A 22,497-nucleotide genomic window follows, 5' to 3' on the forward strand; every position below is an offset into this window, starting at 1 on the left:
TGTCTCCACCCCCATCATTCTGCCCGGACACTGAGGTCCAGCGCCGAGGGCCTTCTGGCAGTTCCCTCACTGCGAGAAGCCAAGTTACAGGGGACCAGGCAGAGGGCCTTCTCGGTAGTGGCACCCGCCCTGTGGAACGCCCTCCCACCAGATGTCAAAGAGAACAACTACTACCAGACTTTTAGAAGACATCTGAAGGCAGCCCTCTTTAGGGAAGCTTTTAATGTTTAACAGACTACTGTATTTTAATACCTTGTTGGAAGCCACCCAGAGTGGCTGGGGAAACCCAGCCAGATGGGCAGGGTATAAATAATAAATTATTATTAGTAGTAGTAGTAGTAGTAGTAGTAGTAGTAGTAGTAGTAAGGACCTGTTTTGCTTGCAAAAGACGTAGATAGTGCAATCTGCTCTGTTCCCTCCCCCCCCCAGCAGCAATCATAGGACAAAGACCCCTCTCCTTCCCTCAGGATCAACCCTCAATTGCTACCACCAACTTTATGTAATAGAGACACAGCTGCCAGGGTCATCAGTTTTCTGGCTTGGCAGCTACCCAAGCCATTTGCAATGAACATAACCACACCAGGAACCTCAGCAGGGACTGTACAGTAAAGCCGTAATAGGTCTTACAGCACAGCGTCAGAATAGTGCAACATCAAAGGATATCAACACAGCCTTTTGAAAGGGTACATCCTTATCTGTCCTCATGACAATTACGTTATCAGGCCTCCCTGAAGAACAGGATTGCTAAGGTGCACATCAGAGAATAAGCATTTACCTTTAAAATCACTGATAAAGTGAGAAACAGGGTTGCAGACACTCCTGGCTCCTTCTGCTCTGCTCCTTTCCTTTTTCTTTTTAGCCTGTCCTTTTGCCCACCTGTGGTAGGAGAACAGAACTCTACTCCTACCTCTATGGCAGACACAGGCAGGTGGATGAAAAGGATCAGAGGAGGAGGGGAAATGGTACCTTCTAGCCTCCTTAGATGTGTGTTTAAAGAGGGAAAAGTTTATTTTCCAGGCTGCAACCCGGCAACCCTACAGAGGACTGCTGTGCTGTGAGTGCTAGGACTGAAAACCTCCTGCCTTTCATGACTTCCAAAGGAAGAGGAATCTGGAGCAGGTCTTTGCTCAGTAGCTCAAGCAGGCTCATTTTTCCTAAACAAATTCATCAGAAATCATCGGTGGACTGACTTCGGTCTGCTAGGGCAGAGATGGGTTCATTGTGTAATAAACGAAAATCTGCCCTTATTCCCTTATGGGGAACACAATAGCCCTTATAAAGTCCTTTGTAGGTTCTCCGTCGGTCGGAGAAAATAACAGAGGCCAACCAGAGAATATTGAGAAGCAAAGTAGCTTGTAAGTCTGATCTTTATTGAACGGATGCAACAGGGTGCTCCCCTCACACGCAGGAGAAAGGAGGAGGACCCAGAACAAAGGTGTGCCTGCCCTTATATAGACATTTTAAATTGCCCACCCTGGAGTCCAAGACCAACCCCCAAAACATCATACATACATCACAGAAGCGGTGTAGCCCAAGACCACCACCCCAGATACATCATACCTACATCACAGAAAAGGTGGTCTACAGCAGAAATCTGAGTGCTGTTTTTCTCCTGTCTGGCAGGTCACCTGTTAATGCTCAATTGGATACCCTGGGGAGCCTGGCCAGTCTTTTGTAATGACAAATACTTAGTTCCTGGGCCAGGTCACAGGCTCACCCTATTCATACATAGACATACCCTTAAGACAGGATTTATGAAGGAAAACACAATGGGGAGGCTTTTCCATTTTCCTTTGACCTTGCAGAGAAAACATTTGGTCAGTTTGGGAGTCAGGGCTGTTTTCCTGTTCTGCTTCAGACATGTGGTTTATATATTTATGTACATGTTTGCTTGGTACATTTATTATATACACAAGACCTTAATTTTTTTATTTCAATTGCAAGTCTCCCTGCACCACTGAAGCCCAAAGGTAGGCCAGCAGTGTGCCACCGTTATGATACCACATGTCAATCATGGACAAAGCACATAGTTTGAGTGCCAAAGATCCCAGATTCAGTCCCTGGGATTCGAAAAGCTGTGGGGCTCATAGGCCTGTGCCTATTTGGTCATCAGGCACTGCTGAAGTCACTCCTCTAGGTGTGGGTAGTCATTACAGACAGACTTCATCAAATCTAGGATTCATTTCCTTCCATTATGGCCTTTTGTTCCCAGCAAGTGAGTACATATGGGAGCACATAATTTATTCCCAGAGGGTGAGGTTGAAACATTCTGGATATCATTGCCCAATCTTTCTAGATCATGCCTTTGCTTTAGGCGGCAGGCTGCGATGTCCTCATGTCAAATTACGGCACATTGCTTATCCATGTGAATTAAGTCCTGAAATCACCGGTCAGGCCATAAACAAGCACATACAAGCCAACAGCTGAAACTTAACTACTAAAGCTTTCCCCCCAGAAAGCAAATGTGAAGAGCTGGAAAAGATTCCACCTATTGAATTTTTCTTGCCACAGAGCTGCTTAAAGCAACAGGGGTCCTATCACACACACACACACGCCTCCACCACACATCCTGTTAACAATACACAATTGTAAAGCTGAAGGCACAAAGCAAAAGTACACTCTTGGTAAATAATATCACACAGCACAGGAAAAAGAAAATCAGAAGTAACACATCGCACAGATAACAATAATAAGATAGCCATATCCAGTCCAGTGTGCGTGTGTGTGTGTGTGTGTTTGTATAAGTACCTACAGTTTGAAAGGGACACAGGTGGCACTGTGGTCTAAACCACTGAGCCTCTTGGGCTTGCCGGTCAGAAGGTTGGTAGTTCGAATCCCCACGATTAAGGAAACCCAGCCGCACCGGAGGAATTGAATGCCGCTGCCGAACCCAGGGAAAACTAACAAAGACGAAAGTAAACCGCAAAACCCAAACCAAAAACAAAAGCACGCAAATACTTCCCCGGCTTCCAGAAGCAGTCTTCTGACTCGAGAGGGGCGAAGGAAAAATGAGGCCGGGCGAAGGCTGGCGCTGCAGCAAAATGCTGCTGAACACGCCCCCACCGTGGCCCCCGGTTGGATGGCCACCGAGGGGGCGTGAGCGCCAGCCAGGTGAGTGGGCAGCAGGGGGCCACGCCCCCTGCTAGCCGGAGCTCGAGCCCCGACCACAACCCCTCCCCTCCCCTTCGGGGAGGAGAGTCTTAGTTCGAATCCCCACGATGGGGTGAGCTCCCATTGCTCGGTCCCAGCTCCTGCCAACCTAGCAGTTCAAAAGCACGCCAAAAAGTGCAAATAGATAAATAGGTACCACTCCAGCGGGAAGGTAAACGGCATTTCTGTGCACTGCTCTGGTTTCGGTATCCCATTGTGCCAGAAGCAGCTTAGTGATGCTGGCCACATGACCCAGAAAAACTGTCTGCGGACAAATGCCAGCTCCCTTGGCCTGTAAAACGAGATGAGCGCCACAACCCCAGAGTCATCTGCGACTGGACTTAACTGTCAGGGGTCCTTTACAGTTTGAAAGCAGATCTTAGGCATGGCCAGAGCCCTTTGGATATGCTAGCACTACAAAGCTGCTGTTGAGAAACCCATCTCTTCGGTCTAAAGGAGAACAACATGGGCTACTGTGATCAAACTCTGATCAACGTTTCTATTGAATACTACTCTAGGCCACATTCACACCAGGCATTTAAAGCACTATGATGCCTTCTCAGAGAACTCTGAGAAGTGTAGCTCTGGGAGGGGCTCTGAGATGAAAGGCTGCTCTTTACTCACCAGGGACCACAAGTGGAAGTGTGCTGCTGTCCTCGTGCCCTGGCTGTGGGCTACCTATAGGCATCCAGTGGGCCACTGTGGGAACAGGAGCTCTTGAAGTTCCCCACAAGCATGTATCTCAGGCCACTGAATGTGTATTATTGTATTTACTTTTCAGCTGTTTCCATTTCCCAAGGCAACCAGTCTACATGTTCCACCAGAAAGAAATTAACTAATCTTATTTTCAGATAGCTCCTTACTCTTCTTGCTGTGTTGAATCCCTTCCCAATTCTGTGCAACCTTTGCTGATTCCCCCCCCCCCCCAGTTAAACAGAGCTGTTACAATGTAAAGCTTTCCCACAGCAGAACACCAGCTCCAGAAATCCCACTATCTCCCTAAGCAGATATGAAATGAATACAGCAAGGACAACCAATACACGAGGAAAAGGAGATTTGTTGTGGCACACATTAAATTTGGCAGGGATTTGTTCTGTTTCAGCTGCAAAGATTGATAGCCGTAGGATTGGAATAAGAGACTACCAAGTTCCACGGAAACCGATTCATCAACACAGAAGCTAGGCATTATATAACACCTGTATGCACGCACACACACACACACACACACACACACACAGGGTCTGACAGACATCTTTTTAGGTCCCAAATGACTGTTCTCCACCAGCCAAGAGAGGCAAACGAGGATGCCTTGAAATGTTGCAGATGAAATGCTCAGATCACACAAACACCCCATGCAATAAAAGAACTACTTGTATTGGTTTCTCCTGGATTCCGATATCAGGAACTTATTAATTATATCTGATTATACCACTCCCATCGTTCTACCCAGACACTGAGGTCCAGCACCGAGGGCCTTCTGGCGGTTCCCTCACTGCAAGAAGCCAAGTTACAGGGAACCAGGCAGAGGGCCTTCTTGGTAGTGGCACCTGCCCTGTGGAACGCCCTCCCACCAGATGTCAAAGAGAACAACAACTACCAGACTTTTAGAAGACATCTGAAGGCAGCCCTGTTTAGGGAAGTTTTTAATGTTTGATGTATCACAGTATTTTAATATTTTTTGGGAAGCCGCCCAGAGTGGCCGGGGAAGCCCAGCCAGATGGGCGGGGTATAAATAATAAATTATTATTATTATTAATTCTTCTCGGTTCCAGTTCAAGAGTTGCCTGCAGCAGTCAGTTGGCTGCTGGCTTTTCTCTGTAAGCCTCTCATTAAAGAAAGTCCCAGTTGGTTGTGTACCCTCCCTGTGACTTCATAACATGCACCCCATCCTATTTCTTTGGCTCTCGAGGGACCAATAAGGGACGCAGGAAGCTGCCATACTGAGTCTGATCATTGGTCCATGTAGCTCAGTCTACCCACTGACTTGTAGCAGATCTCCAGGGTTTCAGACAGGAAGTCTCTCCCAGTCCTGCTTGGAGATGCCAGAGATGGAACCCATGACCTTCTACATACAAAGCAGATGTTCCACCACTGAGCTACAGCCCTGGCCCTAATGCTAAGTGACCACTGGAGCTGTGCAATATACAACTTTTATGCTGAGGAAAGAAAGTCTTGGGTAACCTGTATCATAGAGCAGTGTTCCCCAACCTTGGGCCTCCAGCTGTTTTTGGACTACAACTCCCATCATCCCTCACTAGCAAGACCAGTGGTCAAGGATGATGGGAATTGTAGTCCAAAAACAGCTGGAGGCCCAAGGTTGGGGAACACTGTCATAGAGTATGCATCTGGGTGAGGAACTCGACCCACCAAGTGAGATGGATTTTTTTCCTCCTTCACTCTCTGTAGACCAGCGGTTCTCAACCTGTGAGTCCCCAGATGTTGTTGGACTACAACTCCCATCATCCCTGAGCTCTGACCTACCTTGCTAGCTAGGGATGATGGGAGTTGTAGTCCAACAGCATCTGGCAACCTACAGGTTGAGAACCACTGCTGTAGACCAAGTTTGAAAGTAGGTGGGGCCATCTACCTGTCCGTTGCATGACATCATGCCCGTGAAGGAGCATCTCCACCCCTACTCTTCAGCCCGGAAACTGAGGTCCAGCTCCAAGGGCCTTCTGGCGGTTCCCTCACGGCAAGAAGTGATTTTACAGAGAACCAGGCAGAGGGCCTTCTTGGTAGTGGCGCCCACCCTGTGGAACACCCTCCCATAAGATGTCAAGGAAATAAACAACTTTTAGAAGACATCTGAAGGCAGCCCTGTTTAAGGAAGTTTTTAATGTTTGATGTTTTATCATGTTTTTAATATCCTGTTGGAAGCTGCTCAGAGTGGCTGGGGAGGCCCAGCCAGATGGGTGGGGTATAAGTAATAGAATAATAATAATAATAATAATAATAATAATAATAATAATAATGTATGCTGCAATGTGAGCCACAGTTCCAATAAAGACTACTTTACTGACATTGAAGACTCTGGACCCAGAATCTGGTTCCCTACCCACCTCCATCAGAAATACAGTAAATAACAGGGCCTTTTCACCTGTGGCACCCAAGACATGAAACAGCCCCCCCCCCCCCCAGTCTGAAGGAAGCTCCTCCTGGCTCCTTTGCTGCTCATTGTTTAGACAGGAACCAAAGGCTGTTTGATTTCAGCTAATTTTTATAGGTTACTAACCTGCAGATGTTTTATGCTGCTACTGCTTTTTAAGTTTTTTTTTTAAATCAACATCATTTTTTATTGATATTTTGCTCTTTTTCATATGTGCTCTGCTTTTTGTTGATACCTTGATTTATTATCGTGTCTTGTTTTATTTTAGATTGAAACCGCCTTGAATATTTTGATTGCAAATCACCTTTAACATTTTAAATGTCAACTAAGAAATTAGCACAATGTATCACAATTATATATTTAAATGCTGCGATAAAAGAGAATTTCAGACGGTGCCATTTCCCCCACCTTTGTAGCATGAAAGAAACCATGTTTCCAATTTTGAGAAGCTACGGTACTTGTTTTTCTCTTGCATTAGTCAACTCTGCCAAACACAAGAGAACATATCAGCCCTTTTAAAAATAACCAGCATTGGCCTTTTCCCTTCTTCACCTCATCTACGCAGGCAGGAAAAATCATAAATACTTTCCACTTTAGGTCATCTGCAAACAGGAGTCCTGACTGAAACCAAATTTCAGGAACTCCTTCATTCCATTTGCTGCACAAACTACACTGAATTATTATGTTTTAAGCAAGCAGTTCGGTTTCATTAGATGCATGAATTATTGGCGATTTTGCTAAGATTTCTAGCATCCTTTGGCACATTACAGGTTAAGTTATTCCACTTTCTATTCCATAAAGGGTTGAACTTTTAATCCTCTTAGGCTCGGCTCGGCTGCCTCCTTTGCAGAGCTTAAAATATCTACATCCAATGCATAACAGGTACACTCATCCCAGAATGTGCACGGGGGTTGCTGCTGTAATCTTAGAGCTGCAAATTAGAATCTCCTAAAATGCCTTTTCCCATCAAACTGCATCAGTACAGTGGTACCTCGGTTTATGAACTTAATCCGTTCCGGAAGTCGGTTCTTAAACCAAAACCGTTCTTAAACCGAGGCGTGCTTTCCCTAATGAGGCCTCCCGCCGCCGGTGCCCTTCCACCGTTCGGATTCTGTTCTTAGACCGAGGTAAAGTTCACAAACCGGGACACTACTTCCGGTTTTGCAGAGTTCGTAAACCGAATCGTTTGTAAACAGGACTGTTCTTAAACCGAGGTATCACTGTAATGGGAGAGGATGAGGTGAGAGGCACCTGCAGGACCTTTTCTCTTCGATGCAACTCTACAAAGGGAATATAATCTCTCAGGCCTCACTCCTCTGCAGTCTTCCACTAAATGTTCAGTGCTCATCATCAAGAGGGTAAACTTCTATCACCCAGGCTCCCATCCATATTTGAATTGCACTCTTATTTACATCATGGCAGCCTAATCCATGGGTAGGCAAACTAAGGCCCGGGGGCCAAATCTGGCCCAATCACCTTCTAAATCTGGCCCGCAGACAGTCCGGGAATCAGCATGTTTTTTACATGAGTAGAATGTGTGCTTTTATTTAAAATGCATCTCTGGGTTATTTGCGGGGCCTGCCTGGTGTTTTTAAATGAGTAGAATGTGTGCTTTTATTTAGAATGAATCTCTGGGTTATTTGTGGGGCATAGGAATTCGTTCTTCTCCCCCCCCCCCAAAAAAAAATATAGCCCAGCCCCCCACAAGGTCCGAGGGACAGTGGACCGGCCTCCTGCTGAAAAGGTTTGCTGACCCCTGGGCCCTAACCCTAGGACTTGCTGAGGAAGGGCAAAAAATGTTACCAACGCAACGCCAAAATCAAAACAACTGAAGCAACTCAAGACAGCACAATTGCATTGGTATAGCTACACTAGCCAAGGCTTGTCATTATTATTATTGTTGTTGTTGTTGTCAATTAAATTGGTACACCGCCTTACACCCGTAGGTCTTAGGGCAGTTCACAGGACAAAATCACAATATAAAAACACAAAATACATAATCAAAATTAAAAAATAGAACAACCCAATAACACCCCCACCCAAACACATTTTTGAAGGGCATTGAATGTCAATCAACCAAAGGCCTGAGAGCAGGCATAGGCAAACTCAGCCCTTCAGGTATTTGGGACTACAACTCCCATCATCCCTAGCTAACAGGACTGGTGGTCAGGGATGATGGGAACTGTAGTCTCAAAGCATCTGGAGGGCCAAGTTTGCCTATGCCTGCCTGAGAGGAATGTTTTTGCCTGGCACCTAAAGGTGTATAATGAAGGCACCCAGCGAACCTCCCTGGGGAGAGCATTCCACAGACGGGGGGGCCACCGCAGAAAAGGCCTGTTTAGAGCTCCCATATCTTTAAGAATTATTTTTAAATATTTATATATTATTAGGGAGATTTCAGTTAAAAGAAATAAAGTGATACAGGGGGGAAAAGAAGGAAAAGTGAGAGGGAGAACAACAACAACGATACATATAAAAATGAGAATATACAAAAAAAGCAATATACGATTTTCCCATACATTCTTGTATAAATTGGTATAGTGTTGTTGTCCTAGTGCTTATGTAAATGCTAACAGCCCACTACATTTTGTATAAACTCATTCCAAATGTTATCATATTTATCCATACAGAGTCTGCGCCTTTAAGAAGTCCATTCATAAATTGCCAGTGATATATCATCAGTCCATTGACTGAAGGGTATCATCTCTTTATTTTTCCAATTCCTCAATATCAATCTCTTGGCCACCATTAGGACATGGAAAATCCATTTCCGTTGTCCTGTTGATAATTTCCATAACAATTCAATAAAACATTCTCTACTGAAAGGTATCTTTAAGAATTATGTAGAGTTGGAAAAAATGCCAAATGCAGTATTTTCACCTGCTGCCCAGATCTCTCAAGGACTGCCTACTCCTATGAGAACCTGTCCAATTACTCACATCATCCCTGGTGGTCCTATTCCTAATGCCTCCACAATTCAAGACCCCATAGGCCATCACAAGAAAGAGCACCATCTTGTGAGTCACTCTTGATTAGTGGCAAAAAGCTCACCTGGCTCCTTCCTTGTAGGCATCAGACCAAAAACCTTACAATTTTGTAAAACTTTTGTGGTTGCACATTAACTGTTTCGGTTCCCTGTAGTTTAAGCATCACTTTTATTTTTAACTCTGTTGATGCTGATATTGTTAGTTGCACTCTGTTGCTATGTCCAAAGCTGGTTTCAATTAATACGTGTGTTCTTATCTTTCAATTGTTGTAAGCCACCTCACGGATCTTTCTGGTGGAAAGATGGCATATATATGAATAAATGAAAGCTGCACCTACTAAAACTTATTTGTCTCCATTAGAGGTGGCGAACCTGTGGCCTTCCAGATGTTTTTGAACTACAAATCCCATCATCCACAGCCAGCATGGACAAATAACCAGGGATGGTGGGAGTTGTAGTCCAACAACATATATAAGTTTCAAAAAAGGATGATTAAGCTGTTTGTGTATGTAAGGACAGCAGCTAGGATTCTTTATGCAAAAAAATGGAAGGAAGAAGAAGTTCCCACCAAAGAAGAATGGATAAGCAATGTGATGGACGATTGCTTTGTAGCAGAATGGAAGCCTTTTTCGGATTACTTAAAGAAATTCCATAATATGATGAACTCATGAGCAGGATTTGAACTATGAGCAACAGAAGGAATTAGAGATTATAGTATTGTTGTTATGGTATAAGAGATAGAAGACAGGGTGCAGCAAACAGGGTAAACTAAAAACACCATGGAAAATGGGATGGGAAGTCTACAAAACCAAAGAAAAAATTACTATGTATACAAGTGAGTACGTTAAACTTTTGAAAATTTAATTATAGATATAGATATAAAATAGAAGGCTGAATGTTATGATGATCTGAGATTAAGTGTCTTTGGGTCCGGCAAGAAAGTTAAAACCATGAATCTCAAACATGCCTCAGCCAGGCACAGGCAAACTCGGCCCTCCAGATGTTTTGGGACTACAACTTCCACCATCCCTAGCTAACAGGACCAGTGGTCAGGGATGATGGGAACTGTAGTCTCAAAACATCTGGAGGGCCGAGTTTGCCTATGCCTGGCCTAAGGTGACATTACTGCCTTTGAAAATACTATCACTGGAGGGAGTCAATGGCCATTTTAAGTATAAAATGATGTCTTCTGGAGGTCATAGAAAAATGGTGACGAAGCTGTGGCCCTCCAGATGTTGTTGGACCACAACTCCCACCATTCCTTACCATTGACCATGCTGGTTTGGGTTGCTGGGAACTGGAAACCAACAACATCTCTGGAAGGCCACAGGTTTTCGGCCTGTGGCATAGATTGTAAACAAACAAGCAAACTGAAAACACATTTGATACTCAAACTAGTTTTGATGTCCGGTAGTTCCATTCAGCTCCAAAGTTAAGTTATGGTCTTCAAACCAATTACGATTCTCAAACCCAGTTGTTTTAGAATTGTTGATGGCTTCAACATAATGGTTTTGGGGCGTTGAAGCTCAAGGGTCTTCTGTTTCTGTACAATACAATACATTCATTGGATGCCTTGGTAAAGCTACCAACTTTATTGACACTCCATATCAGAGCAAAGGGAAAACAAAGACGAACCAAGTTCAAACACTTTGATGAAGCACAAAAGCCCTCTCCATATTCGCATCAAAAGAAATTGTCAGCAAGACCAGTACCAAAATCTTCCAACATTCCCCCTTTGTGGGATGCCTGTAGGCTGTTTTAGAGAAAGAAACTGTGTTCTAGTCCTGTTCAGCAATCACGCAAATAGTTTGAAGAGCTTTGCCCTACAGATATTGACATTCTTCACATAATCACCCAATGAGACAAGTCAACTGCTAGTGAGATCAGGCAATTAAAAAAAGAGAAAACCAACAGCAGGTAAGAACTATACTAGTGGCCAGGGGAGCAGGGATGGGTAAGGAATAAGGTTGCTGTTGTTGTCTAGTAGGCTATGGGAAGTATATAGGGAAGATGAGAAAATAAGTCTGTCCAAAATCTGTAACACAGAAGACGTGACTAAGGAGCAAACATGTGATGGTCAATTACAAGTAAGGGGGTGGGGAAGGCAATTCTCACAACGGGGAATTTTCAGTTTTCATTGCAATAACTGCTTTTAAAGTGATGTGCACATCATCTCCCTGCCTAAGGCTATTGGTGAAATGTTGCAACTACATGCAGGATTCAGGGCCATAAATGTATCTCAAGTCATTTGGAAGCACAGAGTTATGAAATCAGGGGTGGCCAATGTAGGCTACTTAAGACGTCACTCTCCTCCACAGATTTCCATGCAAGTACGTTCCGTTCTGTGACACAGGGATATACCCCCAGTCCTGACTAGGGCACTTGGTGCTTCTATGGGGTTCAGCACCAAGAACATGCCTCAATCTCCGTTTTATGGTGTTCCAGTGTTGCTCTCTCCAACGCACCAGTCTTCTGCATGGGGAGTAGGAGTCTCTGACTCCCCCCAAGAGGAAGGGTGCTCCTTTAGTGCGTATTTTCTAAAGTACAGGCCATGAAGATAGAAGCCAGCACAAAGGCTCACTGGCTTACTTAAACATATGGCAGCCACAGCAGTGAGGGAAAGGCCCTCTGCACATGCTCAGAGGCATGCCATTATTCCACACATTCCAGGACAAATGCACACCATTTCTGAAACCCTGAGCCCCATCCTCTGCTGTAAGAGATGTGTATCATGATAGAATCTGGGGGTTGTGGGTGGGGGAGCAGTCTCAGAAATAGGGCTTGGTGAGATTTGGGGAGCCCCAAGGATAATGCTCCCCCCTGAAGGAAAGGCAGTTCTTAAATATCCGGCGGGAACGCAGGTCCCCCCCACCACCACCACCAAGAAGCCTTACCTCATCCCCCTGGCCAAACTGCAGCCCCAAGGCGACGAAGTGCTCCACCCGGATGAAGCCGTCGGCGTCCTCATCGCACACATCGAAGACCTCCTTGAGCTTCCGCAGAAACTGCATCAGGTTCGGTGGCTCCCCGAGGCCACTGGGCTCCATGGCGCCCTATGGGGATTAGCTGGACGCCGCCGCGGGCGAGAGGCTCTCCCGGTCCATCACCGCAGGAGGAGAAGCGGCGGTGGGGGCGGAGGCGGCGGCGGCGGCAGCAGCAGCCATGATCTGGGCAGGCGAGCGGCTCCTGCTCTTCTCTCGCCTTCAGCCTGAACAGCTTCTGAATGACATCAGCAAAGGGAGGAGAAAGGCGCGCGGGAGGGGGCGGCGGGGGGGGGAGGCGGAGGGAGGAACAATGGCGAGAGGAGGAGGAGGCAGGGCGCGAGGGGACCAGCTCGCGGGGGAGGAAGGATGCACATCAAAGAAGATGCCCGCGGCCGCCCAGGGGATGCGAGCGTTGGGTACCACTAGGGGGCAAGGTTGCCGTTCCGGCGCATGCCATCTCCCCTCAACTCTTCCTCTATCTCTCTCTCTCACACACGTACTCACTCAATCTTCCGTTTTCACGTTTCTAAGACGCCGGATTCGTTTACACGAAGAGCCACCGCTAAACTTGGAACCTGAGCTGTCGGCATATATTGAAAAACGAGAAGCGCATGTGCCAGATCACATTCAAGAGGTTTAGTTCCCTTGCACTGCTCTGTTATATATACCCACAATCAGTTTTCGGCAGTTTAGATCCCCTCCCCCGCCTTTCAACAGCTGGTTTGGGCAAACGTGGGGATTGTATTCCGCGTTAGAGATGGGGGAGGTGGACGGAGTCAAGGGTGCTAATCTTGGTTAATTGACGTCGTCTTCAAAGTTGAGGTTGGGTAGGTGGCATTAAGAAAATATCTCCCCCACCTCCAACATAGAAGCCAACTCCTAGGGGCTGAGGTCCCTCAGACCTCCCCCCCCCCATAAAATAATGCCCCCCCCAAAATTGATGGGCATTGCCATTCAAATGGTGCGCATGTGCCACATAATGTATCGATTATATGGGGTGGGGCTCCTCTGGGCCCCCTCAATATTTTATTCAAGTTGGCACCCCTGACGTTCCAGTGTTTAATCACCTGGTACAGCTAACCGTGTGGATTAAAGTGTTTAAAAATGTAATACTAGGACGAGGGAGACACAGAGTCAGCTTTCTGCTCAGCTGAGAAAATCACTGGAAGACCTTGGGTTTGTTGCTATCTCTCAACCTAACCTACCTAACAGGGTCGTTGTGAAGATGAAATGGAGAAGGAGGGAATTGCCTTGAGCTCCTTGGTGGAATGGTGATTTTAAAAAATATATGATTAAATGTTATGGAGTGAATAGTCTTTGCAAGCATGCTGGGTTTAAATTAAGCATGCCATGCTTAATTTAAACCAAGATTCAGCAACTGGCCTCACCCAGGACATGTCAGGTGGTAAATTATTAGGACCCCCAATCTCAGGACTAACCATGGAGTAAATTCCATTGGCCTCTGTGGAGCTTATTTCCCATTTTCCTAATGGGACAGTGATGGCTGCTACATTGAATATGATCATGTGAAATAGCCCTCAGACACGAGTTGTTACCTATTCTATAAAGGGACGAGTGAACAACCATTGCAGGGGGCAATTCCTTTTGGTGCATTCACATCAAAAATTGCCCCATTCGCTAGCATTTCAGAATGAGAAAAGACCAAAACAACAACCCTCAAACCAAAAACCTTGAGCTGAAATAATATTTCACACAAAAATGGCTTTCAAATTTGGGTCCCAGATTTTGCATGTTTACCGTTTTCATAATTTCTTTTTAACTATTTGATTTCAAGGGGCATGGTGGTGGTTGCTAGGGGGGGAAACTTCATATATTTATAGGTAACATAAAAAAATTCCTTCCTGTAGCACCTTAAAGACCAACTAAGTTTGTTCTTGGTATAAGCTTTTGTGTGCATGCACACTTCTTCAGATACCAGAAGTGTGCATGCACACGAAAGCTCATACCAAGAACTAACTTACTTGGTCTTTAAGGTGCTACAGGAAGGAATTTTTTTATTTTGACTATGGCAGACCAACACGGCTACCTATCTGTTACAGGTAACAGTAATTAGTAATAATTAGTAATTAATAATTAGCCAAATTCAGCCCCTTGCACTCTATTAGGAAAATACATGACTGGTGTGGGTTCGACACACTCCACTAGTAAACACCTTGTTACACATCCCTAAATCAAATCTTCCACAGCTGGGAGGCATATAAATTAGGCAGGAACCAGTGATCAACAGCTCAGGTATCCTGGAGAACTAATGTATTAGCTGTGAAGAGCTGGGAATAGAAAAAAAGAGACTCTCGCTGCTGCTAGATTTCGAGCTGTGTAAATCTTGATTACAGCCTCTGAAGCAAGTGCTGGGATTCTTGTGAAATCCAGGTACTTGAGGGCCTGGACTCTCGCCAGGATTTCTGCAGCTTGATAGCTGGGCCCTGCCTGTTAATGAGTTCACACTGTGCCATTACAGCTGTTTTTACATTTCCTGAGATTTTTATGAGTGATGTTTTGAAGAGCATTACAGTACTGGACTTCAACTTCCAGAAGCATTTTCTACTTCTTCTTTTTTGCTAGAGATGTTAATATTGACACTTGCAGCTGGAATCAAAGGGCACCTCGTTAAGTACTTGATTCTACCAGCAAAAGGATTCCGTTTCAACTTTTTTTCTAGAAATTCAACTTTTTTCTAGAAATTCTGGATTGAAAGGAGGATGTGGACTGGACCTAATGGTCAGGGGTCCCTTTACCTTTACCTATGCCATTTGATGTCAGGTGTGGTGGGACAGGTTGCAAAGGGACAGTCAGACTCTGCAAAAGGCACTGCCAATTGCTCCATGGCAAGCGGGGTTTGTATCAAGTGCCTTTTAAATTTGGCAACAAATACAGGCCCCACCGGGATCATAGCTGTCAACTTTCCGATTTGAAAATAAGGGATCAGCAGCCTTAAAAATAAGGGAGCAGCAGCCTCACCTGTCCCAGGGACAGTCTGCGGGATATCTAACAATCCGGGATAGCAGTGGGAAGCAGCGGGAAACGGCGCTGGAATAAGGGAATTTCCTGCAAAAAAAAGGGAAGGTTGACAACTATGACCGGAATGGGCTTGTGCAGCTGATTTCTTGGAGGAGGGCTTGGGGCCACTGTTGAATCCAACCCACACCTGTGAAGGAACTTTCCCCCTTTTTTCTTTTCTGTTCTTTTGGAAAATCATTTTTATTTGATTTTACAATACAAAATTATAAAGTAAAATTCAAATACATATCCATATGCAGAGATTCCTTGGATCTCAGGACTTCCCCACCCCCTCCCTGGAGTTCCCATTTTAAACGTTTCATATTGCATCCTTCAGTTGTATCAATCCATATTTTCCATGGTATTTGTTACACTACAAGTGGAATCAAAATTCTGCCATTGTTTCCATTTGCTTACAGTGGTGTCTTAAGTAACTTAAAAATTTCCCCCCATTCTTTTGTGAAGTTTGTGTCCTCATAGTTCTTATTCTTGGTCCTCAGCTTGTTTGCCACTCTTCTCTCTTTGGGACTTTGTCTTCTTTCCATCTTTGGGCTAATAACATCTGGGCAGCTATTGTTCCATATATAAAGAATCTTTTCTGGTCTTTTGGGATGTCGGTACCTGTAATTCCTAATAAAAAAAACTTCTGTGTTTTTTTAACAAAAGTCATTCAAAACATTTTTTTTCAATTCATTGTATATCATCTCCCAGAAAGCTTTTCCTACCCTGCACATCCACCACATATGCTAAAAGTAACCTTCTCTTTCTTTACATTTAACTTTGGCCCTTTTCTTCGTCCTGCTTGAATTTCAGCCAGGCTGCAAAGGAAAAAGCTGTCACCCACCTGGCAAAATGGCCTGCAGAAGTCGAAGACCTCAGGAGCCTGGATGGGCAGATGATGGTGACTTGTTTCACTAATGACCACCAATGTCACTCAGCTTGAGATGAGAATGAGCCACCAGAGGAGTGGAATTATTATCTTCTAAGGGTGTCATGATCACTGCTGATGGTGACAGCAGTCACGAAATTAAAAGATGCCTGCATCTTGGGAGAAAAGCAGTGACAAACCTAGACAGCATCTTAAAAAGCAGAGACATTACCTTGCCAACAAAGGTCCGTATAGTTAAAGCTATGGCTTTCCCAGTAGTGGAGGAGACTCTTGAGAGTCCCATGGACTGCAAGAAGATCAAACCTATCTATTCTGAAGGAAATCAGGCCTGAGTGCTCACTGGAAGGACAGATCCTGAAGCTGAGGCTCCAGTACTTTGGCCACCTCATGAGAAGAGAAGACTCCCTGAAAAAGACCCTGATGTTGGGAAAGATGGAGGGCACAAGGAGAAGGGGACGACAGAGGATGAGATGGTTGGACAGTGTTCTCGAAGCTACGAACATGAGTTTGAGCAAACTGCGGGAGGCAGTGGAAGACAGGAGTGCCTGGCGTGCTCTGGTCCAGCGGGTCACGAAGAGTCAGACACAACTAAACAACTAAACAACAACAAGGGTGTCATCCCCCCACCACCACCCATCTAGCCCAGCAAGGTCTTCCGGGGAGATTTTCCAGGCAGTGGCGATTTTCCAGCAGCTTTAAAATTTACAAATGAAAAAATGCTTGAGTCTCCTTAGAGTGCAGGCCTAGGGATAGTGTCAGACTTGAATATAAGATTCTGGAATTCAGATTCCAGGTTTGTGTCTTGGGTTCACAGCTCTCTCTCTCTCTCTCTCTCTCTCTCTCTCTCTCTCTCTCTCTCTCTGTGTGTGTGTGTGTGTGTGTGTGTAGCAGCAGCCTCCTCATCTGCATCTTCAGGACAGAAAGGAGCCTTCCAGGTTTGGTCTGGTCTGGTCTTGTTTGGTTTGTTCCCTGCTGCCTCTCTCCTTGTGACTGGTGGCTGAAATGGACCCCCATGCAACATGGGAGGGGGTGCATAGGTTGAGAGAAGCAACAGGTTCCAAGTGGAAAGGAATAATACCATCCCTATGTTCTGCAGATTCCTGCTGTATTGAAATTTTGCATGCAGCTTTCATGTTTTGGAAACCTCGTATCTGTCACACTAATGGACATTTCACAGATAGGTGGGTTAACTACATGCGCATGATGCAGGCAAGTAAACAGACACCTTCCCTTTTTCCGATTTGTTCCTCAGGAGCTTTTAGCTCATGTTCCCTTCCAGCTCTACAGTTCTGTGATTCTAAAACCACATGTTCTTGCTACAGATCACAAGGCACTGAGCAGCCACAGTCTGACAGCTGCCCATCAACTGTCTCCGCACACTAATGAGATCTGGGAGAGGCAAGAAATGAGGAATCTGGATGGTGCTGTAGGAAGTGTCACTGGGAAGCAACCGAGAATGCCCATTTGCGATGTGACAGCTTTCAGCGGGGGTGAGGGGTCTGAGAATGAAGGGGGGGGAGGAAAGAGAGGGAATGGATCTGAGACCAGGTCTGAGACCAGAAATAGGTAAAGGTAAAGGGACCCTTGACCATTAGGTCCAGTTGTGACCGACTCTGGGGTTGCGGCGCTCATCTTGCTTTATTGACCGAGGGAGCCGGCATACAGCTTCCTGTCCATGTGGCCAGCATGACTAAGCTGCTTCTGGTGAACCAGAGCAGCGCACGGAAACGCCATCGAACCACCAACCTTCTGATCGGCAAGCCCTAGGCTCTGTGGTTTAACCCACAGTGCCACCCATGCCCCTGAGACCAGAAATGGTCCAGAGGAAAAGCCAGCTATTTTAGAGTGGCTGGGGAAACCCAGCCAAATGGGCAAGGTATAAATAATTGTTGTTGTTATTTTGACCCATGAGCTTGTTTGGATTTTTGAGTGAGTGCCATGGGAGACATCCCTCTCTGCTCCACGTGTAAACTTAGATCCCATAGAAAATCTGAGCTTTGAAAAGCACATAGAGCTGGAAGAGGAAGTGGGGAAGAGAGTCAGTTTTCCCAACTTCCTCCTTTAGCTCTATGAACTATTCCAGAGAGAGAAAGGCAACTGGCCTCATAAGCCAGTGTTTCCCAACCACTGTTCCGCGGCACACTAGTGTGCCGCGAGATGTTGCCTGGTGTGCCGCGAGATGTTGCCTGGAGGGAGGCGGGCGAGTCGGGCGGCGAGAGGCGGGGTGGCGGCGGCGAGGAGAGGCCGCCCAGCGCGGGGCTCTCGCCGTCTGCCTGCCTGGCTGCCTGCGAGCTCGGCGGGCAGCGCCTCCGTCCGCAGCGCCCGCCTCGCGGCTCTCATTCCCTGCCAAAGCTCACTCAGCCAAGCCGCGCTCTCCTTCCTGCCTCGCTTTGCTGCCTCCTCCCCCCCCCCACCCCCAAAGCTTGGAGGTTCCCCGGCAAGGGGGAGGGGAAAAAATTGAAACTTACACTTTCGTGCATCCCTCCCGGCGTGACGCTGCGCGCTGACGTCACGGGGCTGTAATGGTGGTGTGCCTCGAGATTTTTTTCATCAAACAAGTGTGCCTTTGCCCAAAAAAGTTTGGGAAACACTGTCATAAGCAACCATAAGCAACCATAAGCATTCCATAAGCAACCATAAGCATTCCATAAGCAACCCTAACCCTAACCGCAATACGCTCTCCATGAATTTGTCTGATCCTCTTTTAAAGTCACCCATTCCTTCTTTTGCGCCATTGCTTACACAGCAAAGAAGTCACCATCTATGGATCAGAGGGGGGGGGGTTATATCAGCAGGCTTGTGAGAACTTCACAGTTTGTAGAAGTACGAGATAAAGAAGCAGCAATCTTGGGGGAAACTCCAGACAGCCCAGTGAGAGGATGTACATACTATGGAATACTGACAAACTGGGAAGCGAGGGTGGTTGAAAATGAGGGAAGTGGAAGGCGGAATGGAATGGTGTCACTGAAATAGTGAAGATGGGAACACCACACTGCAACATTTTGTTGCAAGCCCTACTTGTTCATAGCCCTTTGCAATAACCTCTTCCCACTTTATGAATGGGGATTAACTGAAACAAAGTGCCAAGATATGACAGAATGGGTTTCTGGGGAACAACTGCATGTGCATCCATGAAGAAAGTGAAAATCTGGAAACAAAAGTTGTTGAGCTATTTTTAGGCTTTTATTTTTTAGCTGCAGGCTTGTCCCTCATAACTGCACGCAGATATCTGCCGCAAACCAGCAGGATGGAAACAGATAATATACGATGTGCCGGCTGCCGTATTAGTCACTACCAGAAATACCCTCTGCTCAGATCATGTGCTCTGTGGAACAGCAAGCGTAGGGCTTGTTACGGAAGGAGAAGCGCCTTTTCTGCTCCTGAAATATCACTTTTGATGGGCTTGTCATTTTGGCTTGTTAAAGGTTAGTGATTGAGGAGGAGACATTTCACGGTGAGGCCCTGCGGTATCCACAGAGCTAGCGGGATTCTGCCAGTTGTCAGATGCTTTCCCCTATCAATGCCATCCCTCCTTATTTAGCTGGTGTCACAACTCCTTTTGAAGCAAATGCAATCACCCAAAGGCTGGTGACCTTATCACCTGCCATTTCCATCACCTTCCAACGTACAGTAGCAACGTCTCTTAATACATTTGCAGGCTGTGTTCACCCTAGGAAACACATCTCACATTCTCCTATAGATATATTAACAGCAGATGTGCAGTTTTTTCATGATTTCCTGGTTCCTAGTTAAGAGCTTTCTCATCTTGCCTTCAAGAAGCTTCTCTGAAGGTTGTTTTCAGGTGGCATTGGACCCCAGCTTGTCTAACCAAAATCAATACATCCCTGTGTCCCTCCTTTGTTGGAAAGGTTGCGAGAACTTTGGGACATATTTTCATGCTTAGTGGGAATGCAAGATTATCTATATATTCTGGACCTGGGTCTCCGATACTATCTCCAAAATTGTTAACCAACCTCTCTCATCAAACCCAGCCTTTGCTCTGCCTTCACTAAACCCAGATTCTAATCCTACTATCCAGCATAAAGATTTAATTTCCCCCCCCTACTGATAGCCGCATGTCTCATGATACCATATCACTGGAAATCCCAGGAAGCCTACCTCTAATAAAAACAATAATAATTTATTATTTATATCCCACCCATCTAGCTAGGCCTCCCCAGCCACTCTGGGCAGCTCCCAACAGAATATTGAAAACACGATAAAACATCAAACGTTAAAAACTTCCCTAAACAGGGCTGCCTTCAGATGTCTTCTAAAAGTCAGATAGTTGTTTATTTCCTTGACATTTGATGGGAGGGCGTTCCACAGGGCGGGCGCCACTACCAAGAAGGCCCTCTGCCTGGTTCCCTGCAACCTCACTTCTCGCAGTGAGGGAACCTCCAGAAGGCCCTCGGAGCTGAATCTCAGTGTCCGGGCTGAACAATGGGGGTGGAGATGCTCCTTCAGATATACTGGGCCGAGGCCGTTTAGGGCTTTAAAGGTCAGCACCAACACTTTGAATTGTGCTTGGAAACGTACTGGGAAATAAACCCCCATCCTGGAAAAAAACATAGTCCGGTCCACCACATGGTCTGAGGGACAGTGGACCAGCCCACAGCTGAAAAAGGTTGCTGACATAGGTCCATCAAAATCAGAATTGCCTGCAATTGACTGGAAGTCACTCTCCAGGAAGTCGCTTTCTCAGGAAGAGAAAAATATTTTTGGCAGGAGCACGTGAGGCAGGAGAGGGGTGACAGAGCCGCATCTCCAATTTTTATTTTTAAAAATATTTTTATTAACAATTTCAGCATAACAAAATTTCAAAACATATCATATTCATTATTTTCCCCCCCTTTTTCCCCACCCCCATCAAACCCTCCCCCCGAAACTTCCCTCAGCTCCTCTCTCTGATTTCTCAGCACATATTATTCTCTGCATATTATAAACTTGTACATATCCTTACATTATCTTTCTATCATGTTATCAACCAATAAATTTGTGTATGTTTATTCAAACCCTGCCAAGGAGTCCAGTTCATTTTGTTGTCTTTTTAGATAATTTGTAAAAAGCTCCCCTTCTTCCTTAAAGTCACAGTTGTCCTTGTCCCGCCGTTTGTATGTCAATTTAGCCAGTTCTGCATAAGCCATCAATTTTTCTTGCCACTGTTCTTTTGTTGGGATTTCCTCATTCTTCCATCCTTGTGCTACCAAGACTCTTGCCGCTGTTGTAGCATACATAAATAAGTTCTTTATTTTTCTTGCATCTCCCATTTTTAGAGGAGCTTCAGGGAAAATTGCAATTTTCTTCTTCTTTTGGCCTCCAGTGCAGTAAAGACAGCTCATACAGCTCATCACATGGGAGATCTGCAAGTTCCCCTTTGGCCATTGTACTTGCAGCATGAAGAGCACAAACTCTGGTGCTCACATATAAGAAACAGCAGCATTCTGTCCTGGTTCTTCGTCTCTCAGCGTCCCATTCTCCTGCACCCAAATCAACCAACTTGATTTCATTATTTCCCCTTCCTTCCACCCACATCCTTGCCTTCAGCTCAGTGTGGGGCAATGGTTAGTCTTTAAACATTAGCATTTCAAGCACTAAACAACTTAGGCCCAAATATCTGAAAGACCACCACCTTTCCCACAGTCCCACTTGGGCTGGCCTTGACCCAGTATACCTGAAGGAGCGTCTCCACCCCCATTGTTCTGCCGGGATGCTGAGGTCCAGCACTGAGGGCCTTCTGGCGGTTCCCTCACTGTGAGAAGTGAGGTTACAGGGAACCAGGCAGAGGGCCTTCTCGGTAGTGGCGCCCGCCCTGTGGAACGCCCTCCTATCAGATGTCAAAGAGACAAACAACTACCTGACATTTAGAAGACATCTGAAGGCAGCCCTGTTCAGGGAAGTTTTTAATGTGTGACATTTTAATGTATTTTAAATTTTTGTTGGAAGCCACCCAGAGTGGCTGGGGAAACTCAGCCAGATGGGCAGGGTGCAAATAATAAATTTATTATTATTATTATTATTATTATTATTATTATTGGCAGCAGGGCCACTCAAGGAAGTCCCATCATCCTCAGAAGTTTGGGGGTGGCAGCTTCTCAGTTGTGGAATTCCCTCCCCATCAAACTTGGCACCTTCCTGGTCTAGTTTCTATGGTAGGTTGAAGTCAGATTTCTTTACCCTATCCTAGGCATAGGCAAACTTGGCCCTCCAGATGTTTTTGGCCTACAACTCCCATCATCCCTAGTTAGCAGGACCAGTGGTCAGGGATGATGGGAATTGTAGTCTCAAAACATCTGGAGGGCCAAGTTTGCCTATGCCTGCCCTAGCCATTGGCACCTGATATCGATTAGGAACCACCCTATTT

The 22,497-nt window shown here is 45.8% G+C and overlaps 1 protein-coding gene across 4 annotated transcripts in view; it reads right to left on the reverse strand.

Annotated features, from left to right (window-relative positions):
• Positions 1-12,456, reverse strand: part of RAB11FIP4 (RAB11 family interacting protein 4) — a 239,220-nt gene extending 226,764 nt beyond the window's left edge. For 2 of the 4 annotated variants that reach the window (XR_014004695.1, XM_081181359.1), the window contains exon 1: positions 12,137-12,456. Coding sequence is in view for 3 of the 4 variants with exons in the window: in XM_081181359.1 (XP_081037485.1) it covers positions 12,137-12,289 (153 nt within the window). In the remaining variant the exon portion in view is untranslated. The remainder of the gene's footprint in view (positions 1-12,136) is intronic. The other 2 variants (XM_081181361.1, XM_081181360.1) reach the window with 2 other exon arrangements.
• Positions 12,457-22,497: the final 10,041 nt, after the last annotated feature.

The sequence above is a fragment of the Podarcis bocagei genome (genome assembly GCF_964188305.1).
Source record: "Podarcis bocagei genome assembly, chromosome: 2".
Taxonomy (NCBI): Eukaryota; Metazoa; Chordata; class Lepidosauria; order Squamata; family Lacertidae; genus Podarcis; species Podarcis bocagei.